Below are 12,023 nucleotides of genomic sequence, written 5' to 3'. Positions count from 1 at the left end.
ATAATATGTATACATATTAGTTATTTAACATGACTTTGAATTAAGCCAGATTCACTTAAAATATGATTCGAATTCAATATAAAAAATATATCAAATAAAAATAACAAATTCGAACCCAACAAAATATGTTTTTAAGTTCATAATTTATATGAGATTTTAGGTCGAACTAAATTTTAAATATTTTTAGTCAACAAAAATGCAAACTCGTATTAATCGATAATTTTATCTTTTTATTTTATGTTATTTAATTATCTTCATAATAACAAATTTAAATTCAGTCATATTTTGTACATGTAGTAATTCATTATAATCCATGAGGGAAAAATAATGAATTAAGTAATTGATTAGAGTAGTGCTAGAGAGTTAATGGCCTAAGTGTACGATGTGTACAATAGACTAAATCTTTAGTTTATGAATAAATTGAACATCACCTATACTATGCAGAATAACTTTCCGAACGAATAACAGGGATAACCATCCGAATACCAGGGATAATAAACATCTCATGTTATAAAAAGCTAATTTTGGATTCATCAAGGTTTGAACTCTTAATCTTTCGGATCTGAAACTCTAATACCATGTCCTGAAACCACTCATCCCAAAAGCATAACCTGACAGGACAATGTAACACTAATAATCATATCTCTAATACTTTCTAAATCTTCATTGTACACATTGTACGCTTAGGTCATTGGCTCCCTATACTTTCTCAATTGATTAATAGGGGCGTTGACCTGGAATATTACCGGGAGGTTCATAGTTACATCTAACGAGAGTGCCTGAATGATTGTGGCACGTGACTCGAGCACAGCCTAAACGAGTAGATTGCTTCCAAACAAGTTGAGTAAAGGCATGGCATTCACCACCAACACACGAGTTAGTTACATGATCGTAATTTTCATGCTGAAGGGCCCATTGCACCAGAGCTTCTCCTCCTACAAAGGTGTAATTGCCCCAGCTACGTGCAATGTTCCAACCTATACCGCTGCTAATTGAAGGTTTTTTTGCTAAGCAGTCCACACTGTGTGCATTCACGAAATTGCGAGCATGTTTTTCTATTTCTCGGTCCCACTTCAGCGCTGGAGACCCAACATGTTCACGTATAGCGTTGTGATATTTAAGATAGAACTCTGGAGAGCTTAGTCTTTCTATTGAACAACACAATGGAATTATACTCGCAAAACTTACAAACAACGCTAAAATATTTAGTAACCTTTTCATTTCTTTTTTCTTTATTAATTTTGTTCTAGGAGACTAGGATGATTTCAAAAATAAAGGTGGGTCTCTTTTGTGTTGGATTATTGTTTTAATGAGGATTAATTGGATATATATATATGACAATTGATTGGCAATTTATTTGCCAGTTGTCATTTGATGAACTTCAATATGTACATATTTATTAGTTTGTTAGAGGATCTAGAAGGTCATTAAAAGGGTGTTAATTGTTGAAGCAGCTCAATGTGCCTTGGCTCCTTTAGAACTTGAGGGGTCAAAAAGGCTTGTAAAATGTAAATGGTTACATAATTTTATATATGTATATACCATACCAAATTTTAATTAAGGACTCAACATATTAGACTATTAGTCCCTAAGATTAATTATTTTTTTTTTTTTTGAAATTTCATTTTTTTTAGTTTTTTTCCTGCCAACTCCACAATATCACTACTCGCCGGCATTAACTTGCCTAAATTTAAAAATTGGTTAAACATTCAAAGTTAAAGAATACTTTTTGCTTTAGCCTTCAATACTATAAGATAGATCTAAATAAAAGGAAAAAAAAAAAACTTTACAAACACAATGAAAGAAAGGTCTATGACTTTGAGCAGGTCTTGAAGGAAGAGATGATAATTCACATGTGAAAAAGTTTAAGGATCAACATTTTTATTTAAAATTTGGCCAGTATTTAATTATCTAAAAAAATGCGAAAATATTTGGTAATCAAAGAAAATTAGTCAAAAACAGTCATAACTTATTTTATTTAATATTTATTAATTGTAACGATAATTAATGAATAATAAATAAGACAATTTCTAATTTTTTTTTTGTCTCCCTAGCATTGAATAATTTTATATCATTAAATATTATCTTATACCATTAAAAATATTAATAATAATTACATATCATAAATTCTGTTGCCCCTAACATTCCTGTTCACATATTGCTTATTCCTTTTGGTGCGTTATCAACTTTTCATCATTCATTCGTTAAAAACAAAAATAATGGTTCTTGAATTGAGGAACGGATACTAGCTATCACATAAAAAGATAAAGAAAATAAATAATAGAAACAAATTTGAGAATAATCTGACCATCTAAACCAAAAGTTATCGAGAGGAGAAACTCTATAAATTGTAAATAGAAAATTAAAATAAAATCACATAAGAGAGATGAAAGGATAATATTCTAGTAATATTTGAAAGATAATAATTTAAAATAGTAATATTAGAGAGATGAAAAAAATTAAAATTTATTTATTTATTTTTGATAAGAATTTAATCCAATAAATATTGATGGTTCTAGTTGAACTTGAGAAGGGGTTGAATCAAGTTGGCTTAAAACTTAAAGTTTTAAACTCTGTTTTTGCTGTTGCTCGAGTTGCAGGAGATTATTTAAAATAGTCTCATACGCAGAAAATTATAAGTGCAGAGAAGAGGAGAAAGAAGCCAGCATGTATCCTGGTTCGGATTCTTTGTGCCATGAATCCTACATCCAGTCTCCACCACAAACCATGGTGGAATTTTCACTATAATTCTCAGGTTACATACACCAATACTATTGAATTACTCCCTAATTCAACTAGTATCTACCCCTAAGCTTTCTTCATCAAAGCTTAGCAACCCCAAAGTGCTATCCCAACTTGGAAGGGGAATCTACACAGATTCAATTCTCACCAAGTGCTAACCCAACTTGGCAAGGGGAACTAATCCTAGTTCATAAACCCAAATTACATCAGAAAAATAAACAGTGGCTATTTTTGCATCACTCTTGCCTTTTCTCTCTTGGCTTTTGAACCTCACATAATTGCCTTTTTCTCAAAACAGAAAATAACGCAAGACAGCCATAACAATAAATCAGAATTAAGCTTGAGTAGAAGAAAGAGATTTCAGCTCTATATTAGAGAAGGTGCTCTGAATTGGGCTATACCAAGGAACAATGTGAGCTGCTTTTCAATTAGTTTTGATGGGCTGCTGCAACATAAGCTAGTATACTTGGGCCTGCCACAATGAAGCACACATTAAACACTATTGGGCTTTCAACCCAAATAAATGTTTGTCATCATAATATAACCCAAAATCAAACTAGACTCAACAATCTCCCCCTTGATGACAAACATGATAAAATAGGGAATTTAAAGAGAAATTTAAATGAGTTAAGAACACTTCCGTTTGATGACATTTGGATTGTGAGTTGCTCCCCCTGAATGCTAGCATTGCTCCCCCTTGATCATGGCTTACATCTTTTCCTGAACAAAACTTAAAAACAGCCAAGACCAATATATCCAAACAATATATCACAGTAATGGAAGCACAGAGCAATTAACACTAAGCACAACACAGGATAAATTATAGCACCACAAAACATTGTTCTTAACTATTACTATTAATTCAGCCAAAACTAACATTCCTTTTCTTTTCTCCCCCTTTTGTCATCAAGGGAGGAAAGGAAAAAACAACCTGCACAAAATTTGTTAGTGGCTAGTGCATATAGTTTAAGTAGCAGAGTAGTTAAAGTCTTTACAGTCATCCAAAATATTTAACAAGTTCAAAAGGAAACTAAGTCATAATCACAGATGAGATAAAATGAGCTAGGCATCAGAGTTGGATTCATCAGAGGTTCCATCGTCCTCCCCCTCATTGTCAGATGTGGTGAGGCCAACCTCAACATCCTCCACAAAGTCCCTCAGAATGCGAATCCTTCCTTTGGTCTTCTTAAGAGCATTCTCCTCCAAAACTTGATTCCTTTTGCGCTCAGCACCATGATGGAGAAGAAGGTCAGTCAGATTGATAAATTCTTCAAGCACATTCTTCAAAATACGGGTCATGACCTTGATGGTAGTGGATGTGGAAGGGAGAATCAGAGGATCCTCATCAACAGAGGGAACATCAGTGCTGTCATCAGTTTGGCGACGCTTGGGAGCTGTTTTCTTTACTGCACCACCCCCTTTAATATATGAGTTACAATCTATGGCAATTTCAGCCCCAAAATCAACATTGTAATATTGAAAAATTTTTGTAAGAAGCATGCCATATGGTAACGCATTTTTGGTACTAACACAAGAATACATATGCCTTACAAGTAAGTAAGCAAAAGAGATGGGAATTTTTGAAAGCAGTGCATACAAAACCAGTGTGTCACAGAATGAGACGCGTTGAAAAGAGCCGCTCTGAGGCAAGATGACGTGATTTACAATTCTGTGCAGTTGGGCACGGACTGGACCAAGAGACTTATGAGTAGGAGTGTTACCTTCTAAGAGAGGAATATTGATGCAGACAGTGCTTAGGGCATCAAAGTATGAAACATTGAGCGTTTCGTCCCACTTACCAGAGGTGTAGACATCAGGGCCTCGATCCTGGTAATCTAGGGCTTTGCCTAGGTGATATTTGTCAAGAATAATCACTTTGCCTTTAACAAAAGAGGCGATTCTCCCTTCTTTGTAGGACATGTTGCTATAAAACTGTTTTACCAAATCAGGGTAAATTTTCTCTTTGATGGACAGTATGGATGTCCAACCTTGATATGCAAACAATGGGGTAAAGTTCAGACCTTTTCTACGGAGTTTGTCAAGATTGACAAGCTTCGAGGGACAGAGTTTACGCTTGTAAATATCTTTGCAGAAAAATAGATAGTTCATGAGAGATTGAAAACGACGACGATCAAAGGACTCATCAGGAAAATCAGCATAAAATGACTTGTAAGCAATAGGATTTGAGAGTCTAGGTTCAGCAACAGGACGGAGGTCAAAGCCAATGACTGTACCGCGAGTATGGCGATTCTGAGTGGGGCAAGTCTCTTCGTCTTCGTGAAGAGGCCTCTTTCCTCTGGAAGAGCTAGGTTTGGAAGAGCTAGGCTGAGACATGTTTGGTGGATGAGGAGGAGGTGTAGGGCGAGGGGCAACGCCAGGGCGGCGAGCAGTGGTCTTCGTGCGCGCCATGTCAGGAGAAGGGTTTGGTGGTGGAGATGGTGAGGAATGAGTGGGGGAATGAGAGGGAGAAGAGTGTGTGTGATCAGAACGGTGGGTGCCACTGTGTGAGCCTCTGTGAGCAACTCTCTTCTTTCGAGCCATATTTATAGAAGCACTGGTTCGGAGAAGATGAAAGAGTGGAGAGTGGTGTGAATGGATGTATGCAGTGGGAAGTTATTATAAACTTAGAGAAGTGTAAAGGTTGCACCTTGAAAAAATAAAAATCCCAACTTTGAAAACGTATAGGAAGTGACAGCTGTAATTGTTGTACGTTGCAGATGGGAACAAAAACAAAATAAAATTTGGATTTGAAAACAAATTCTAAATGAGGCCCAAAAACTTATTTTCAAAAAATGAAAAAGCAACTATGAAATGGGCTCAATTGGATTCAGTAAAGAAAGCCCATATGTCGAGACTGCTCCAGCACGAGATGTTCATCATTCAGGCTTGAATCCAGTAGGCTTCATAGTGACTCAATGAAGGTTACTCATCATCTGCCAAAAAATCTCACCGCGATTCAAGAGACAAAACACAAAAGATCTCATTATCAGAAACATTAAGAAAACAGAGATGAAGTTAGAATGCCCAGTTTAGTTCTTAACTTGCAGAACCTCTCCTCTATCAATGGTTTGGTGAATATATCAGCTAGCTGACCCTCAGAATTAACAAACTGAATATCTAAATTTCCATTTTGCACATGTTCTCTTATAGAATGAAAACGAACTTCAATGTGCTTTGTTCTAGAGTGCAAAACAGGGTTTTTGGAAATATTGATATCACTCATGTTGTCACAAAATAATGGAATATTTGAGACATTCAATTTATAGTCAGCTAGTTGAGTTTTCAGCCATAATAATTGAGAACAACAAGAGGAGGTTGCAATATACTCAGCTTCTGCTGTTGACAGTGCTACCGTAGCTTGCTTTTTGCTAGACCAAACAATGAGAGATTTCCCAAGAAAGCAGCACATGCCACTTGTGCTTCTTCTATCAGTCCTATCCCCAGCAAAATCTGCATCACAGAAACCCACTAATTGAAAAGAATCAGTCTTAGGAAACCATAACCCATAATTAGTGGTACCAAGTACATATCGGATAATCCTCTTGACAGCAGAGAGATGTGACTCCTTAGGCTTTGATTGAAACCTTGAGCAGACTCCAACACTTTGGATGATATCAGGCCTTAAGGAGGTTAGATACATTAGGGATCCAATCATCCCTCTGTAACGTGTCTCATCAACATCTCTACCATGTTCATCCTTATCAAGCTTGATGTTAGGATGCATGGGGGTTCCCATAGGTTTAGCACAGTCCAGCCCAAACTTCTTGACAAGTTCTTTTGCATATTTTTCTTGATGGATGAATATGCCTTCTGCAGTTTGCTTGATTTGCAAGCCTAGGAAGAAATTGAGTTCTCCCATCATGCTCATATCAAATTCATTGGTCATAAGCTTAGCAAAATCTGCACACAAATCCTCATTAGCCGAACCAAATATAATATCATCAACATAAACTTGCACAAGAATAAAATGATCATGATAGTTCCTAATAAATAAAGTGGTGTCAGTGGCTCCTCTTTGAAAATTATTTTTCAACAAAAATGAGCTAAGCCTCTCATACCAAGCTCTAGGAGCTTGTCTCAAACCATATAAGGCCTTAGCTAGTTTGAAAACATGATTAGGAAAAGATTTGTTTTCAAACCCAGGTGGTTGAGCCACATAAACCTCTCTATCTATTATGCCATTGAGAAAAGCACACTTTACGTCCATTTGGAACAACTTGAAGCCACAATGAGCAGCATATGCAAGGAGCAATCTGATGGCTTTCATTCGAGCTACAGGTGCAAAGGATTCATCGAAATCAATCCCTTCCTCTTGATCATATCCTTGAGCAACCAATCTAGCTTTGTTTCGGACTATAGATCCATCTTCACCCAGTTTGTTTCTGAAAATCCACTTAGTGCCAGTGACTTTCTTTCCATTTGGATAAGGCACTAATGACCAGACCTAGTTCTTCTCAAATTGCAGCAATTCTTCCTTCATAGCTAGCACGCATGAAGGATCAGCAAGAGCTTCTTGGATGTTTTGTGGTTCAATCTTTGATAAGAGAGCAAGGTTGGTGGATTCGGCTCTTTTCAAAGATGAACGGGTAGTCCTGCCAGTGGATGGATTTCCTATTATGAACTCTTCAGGATAGTTTTTCAGAAACTCCATTCTCTTGGTCTTTTTGACTGGTGTGAGAATACACGTTCCTCTTGATCAACAATGGCCTCTGCATCATTATTTTCTGCAACAACAGGAGATAATTCCAAATTGTCTCCTGCAGAATTGGAATTTTCGTTGCTAGTAGGTGCAGCTTCCTGAGACCTTGAATTTTGTTGAACTGGCTCATCATTCTTGGGTAGTTCAGCTTCGAAACCTGGACTGTCATCTAAGCAAACACTAGGAATAATGTTAGTCTCACAGAAAGTGACATGCATGATTTCCTCAACAGTTTTGGAGTTCTTGTTATAAACTCTATAGGCCTTGCTATTTGTGGAGTAACCAATAAAAATCCCTTCATGTGTTTTAGGATCAAATTTTTCTAAATTTTCTTTGACATTCAGAATGAAACACTTACAGCCAAACACATGAAAATAACTAAGATTGGGAGGATGCCCTTTCCAAAGTTCATATGGGGTTTTCTTCAAAAACTTCCTAATGATGGTTCTATTTAGAACATAGCAAGCTGTATTCACAGCTTCAGCCCACAAGAACTTGGGAATTTCATATTCACATAACATAGCTCTAGCCATTTCTTGTAAACTTCTATTTCTTCTTTCCACAACACCATTTTGTTGAGGTGTTCTTGGACAAGAGAAGTTATGTGATATGCCTTGTTCATCACAAAAAGATTCAAAGTATTGATTTTCAAATTCTTTACCATGATCACTTCTTATTGAAATAATTTTTGAACCTTTTTCATTTTGAATCTTTTTGCTGAATTTTTCAAAAACAGAAAAGGACTCATGTTTATTAGCAAGAAAGAACACCCAGCCAGATCTAGTATAGTCATCCACAATTACCATGCCATAACTCTTTCCTCCAAGACTTTGAGTCCTAGTTGGTCCAAACAGATCAAGATGTAACAACTCCAATGGTTTCTTAGTAGAGACATCTTCCTTGGGTTTGAAAGAGGTTTTAATTTGTTTGCCCATTTGACAAGCATCACAAGTGATATCCTTGTCAAATTTTATATTAGGAAGACCTCTAACTAAGCTTCTCTTTACAAGCTTAGAGATTTGGAACATGCTAGCATGTCCTAACCTCTTATGCTACATCCATTTTTCAGATTCCATTGAAGAGAAACAAGTTACATTTTGAACTTTTAGATCATCTAGAGTGATACCATAAACATTGTCACTTCTTTTGGCAACAAATAAAACAGCCCCTGTTTTCTCATTTATGACTCTACAATCAGATTTCCTAAAGGTTACAGCATACCCAAGGTCACACAATTGACTTATGCTCAATAGATTATGCTTTAACCCATCAACTAAGAAGACACTATCAATACAAGTTGAAAAATCTTTGCCAACCTTACCAATGGCAATTATTTTACCTTTACCATTATCTCCAAAAGTGACAAATCCTCCATTATACTTGTTGAGTTTAATGAAGAAAGTATCCCTTCCGGTCATATGCCTTGAACATCCACTATCATTGCACGAAGATTCTCATTCTCTCTTTCCAGTAAGAGTAGTTGCTGCCATTGAAGTAGGGAGGTCTGTTGTTGGACTGCCCTTCAGTGAGAGTGAAAGCCACGATGTTGGGATTCATGTTGTTGGCCATGGATCTTTACTCCAAGCTGTGAAGCTTGCCTTCTTGAGACCTTGCTCTGGATACCAATTGATGGTTCTAGTTGAACTTGAGAAGGGGGGGTTGAATCAAGTTGGCTTAAAACTTAAAGTTTCAAATTCTGTTTTTGCTGTTGCTCGAGTTGCAGGAGATTATTTAAAATAGTCTCATATGCAGAAAATTATAAGTGCAGAGAAGAGGAGAAAGAAGCCAGCATGTATCCTGGTTCGGATTCTTTGTGCCATGAATCCTACATCCAGTCTCCACCACAAATCATGGTGGAATTTTCACTATAATTCTCAGGTTATATACACCAATACTATTGAATTACTCCCTAATTCAACTAGTATCTACCCCTAAGCTTTCTTCACCAAAGCTTAGCAACTCCAAAGTGCTATCCCAACTTGGAAGGAGAATCTACACAGATTCAATTCTCACCAAGTGCTAACCCAACTTGGCAAGGGGAACTAATCCTAGTTCATAAACCCAAATTACATCAGAAAAACAAACAGTGGCTATTTTTGCATCACTCTTGCCTTTTCTCTCTTGGCTTTTGAACCTCACATAATTGCCTTTTTCTCAAAACAGAAAATAACGCAAGACAGCCATAACAATAAATCAGAATTAAGCTTGAGTAGAAGAAAGAGATTTCAGCTCTGTGTTAGAGAAGGTGCTCTGAATGTGTGTGCTCTCTTTCTTAACTTGAAATGATGGAATGAGTCTTCTTATATATCTTCAGCTTGCTTAGAATTTCTGCCTCTTCCATTTCCTTGTGCCAGCTGCTCGTTGGAGCTGTCCTTGATGGCATGCAGTCCTTTCTTCATCTTGCTTCACCACCTCTGCAGCTGGAGTAGCTCGACCACTACCTCTGCTGTCCTTGGTGTTTCTTTCTTCCTTGGCATGCTCTTCTTTTGCATCCTGCTCCATGATCTCTGCCATACGAGGAGCTTCACCCACTTCCTCTGTTGCTTGGCAATTTTGTGTTTTGCTTTTCCTTTGCTGAAATTTGCTTTACTGTTTGTCCTTGGAGAGGTGAGAGTCCTTGTGTCTTGTTGCTTTGCTAGAGCCCCAGCTGTCCTTGATGTTGACAGATGTCCTTGTCTTTCTTTTCCTTTTGCCAAATGCATAACCTTTTATTCTTTGCTAAACGGTGCAATGAGCTTTGGCTCTTTTACAATGCTGAAGCACTAGCTGGTCTTGGACTGAAGTAGTGTGGACTTGGTCATATGGGCCTGCCACAATAAAGCACACATTAAACAATATTGGGCTTTCAATCCAAAATAATGTTTGTCATCATAACTTAACCCAAAATCAAACTAGGCTCAACAATCTCCCCCTTGATGACAAACATGATAAAATAGGGAATTTAAAGAGAAATTTAAATGAGTTAAGAACACTTCCCTTTGATGACATTCGGATTGTGAGTTGCTCCCCCTGAATGCTAGCATTACTCCCCCTTGATCATGGCTTTCATTTATATAATTTCGATACTATCTTTTGATTTTTTAATATGCAATTTACTTTTTAGATTCGTTCAATTAAATAAGATTGTAATATATATTTATTCAAATCTAACGCGAATAATACTACTCCTAAAAAATAAGAATAACAATTAAATGCAGTCAATGCTCCTTAGTTATTCTATATTAATTTTTTTATACTTGATTGTTGTTATTTTAATGTAACTTTAGAATAGACAAACCGATGCTTATTCGAATTTGTATAGAATAACACTTTAAAGTAATTGGGATTCGATGCTAATTAAAACTTGTATATAAATCGTTGTTGTTCTAATGTAGGTCTAGAATAGCTAGATAAATTGATACTAATTGAAATTTGATCATAATTGGAATACTTGATTGTTATTGTTGTTGAGTAATGTTAGATAATCAATAATTTTTTTGAACAAATCTTAATATTAGAATAACAATTCACACATGTAGCTAGTAAAATGAACATCCAATATATCTATTATTCATATTGTTTAGTATTTTTATTGTCTACCTATACTTTTTCTTGCTGCAAAGTAGGTTTAATACTTGATTATCAGCGCCATTGATAGTTTACTTTATTTAATAAATAAACTAAGGTGTAAACTCATGTAAAGTTATTTTTACGTGAAGTTGTTAGTTTAGACCATTAAATAACAATTTATTCAAACGTATTAAATCATCTAACAATTTTTAATTAAAGAAAAATATAGGTAACCAACAACATTTTTAAACAATGTGAATTAATAGGATTAAAAGAGTAAATTAATCTTAAATTTAATGAGTAGTATTAAATTAGGGTGTAATGTATTTGTATTATTGATTGACGGTTATTCATGTTGTTTAAGATAGTCATTATTTATCTAACACTCCTCTTTAATTAATAACTTTATGATAACTGCACTTAAATTTTCACCGTGAACTAATTAATAGGGTCGTAAAGCTGGAATGTTGCCCGGAGGAAAATACACACAACTAACAACTATTCCTGCATTTTTGTTGTCGCACATGACTCTAGCACAGCCAACATGAGTAGTGGTCTTCCAAACAACCTGAGTATAACCACGACATTCACCACCAACACAAGAGTTGGATGTGTGGTTATAATTTTTCTTCTGTGCCACCCACGTCCTCACAGCATCGATTCCACTGAAGTTTTTGGATCCCAATTCGCGTGCAATGTTGTGACCCATGCTAACATAACGCGCCACGGGCACTTCCTTCGAGCAAAAAACTACTATGTGTTGATGCAAGAACTCGTAAGCTTCCATTTCTAGCATTGGCTCCCACTTCAATGGCCCAACCCCAACACTTGCACGTGCATTGTTGTGAATTTCAAGATAGTCTCGTGGAAGATTTTGTGCTAATAAACTCAACGGAGCTACACTTAAAAGCTTTAATAACACCACCAAAATTTTTAGTAGTCTTTTCATCTTTGTTTTGTTTTCTGTTGTTTATTTGCAAAAGGTAGAGGTAAGTGTTGTGTTGGATTATTGTTTTAACAAGGCTCGTAGTTT

General features: G+C 36.0%; 2 protein-coding genes across 2 annotated transcripts; both read right to left on the bottom strand.

Annotated features, from left to right (window-relative positions):
• LOC107611706 (pathogenesis-related leaf protein 6-like) lies at positions 571–1,221 on the bottom strand. The gene is made up of 2 exons (XM_016313607.1): positions 735–1,221; positions 571–611 (listed from the first exon to the last, which is right to left on the bottom strand). The coding sequence occupies exons 1-2, from the start codon at positions 1,219–1,221 to the stop codon at positions 571–573; spliced, it is 528 nt and encodes a 175-aa protein (XP_016169093.1).
• On the bottom strand, positions 11,433–11,777 carry LOC110265386 (pathogenesis-related protein PRB1-2-like). Its single transcript, XM_021108365.1, has one exon. It carries the CDS (start codon positions 11,775–11,777, stop codon positions 11,433–11,435), a length of 345 nt encoding a protein of 114 aa, XP_020964024.1.

Source organism: Arachis ipaensis, chromosome B08, assembly GCF_000816755.2.
Source record: "Arachis ipaensis cultivar K30076 chromosome B08, Araip1.1, whole genome shotgun sequence".
Lineage (NCBI taxonomy): Eukaryota > Viridiplantae > Streptophyta > Magnoliopsida > Fabales > Fabaceae > Arachis > Arachis ipaensis.
Note: the sequence above shows the minus strand (reverse complement) of the source record. Positions and strands in the feature narration are given on the sequence as shown.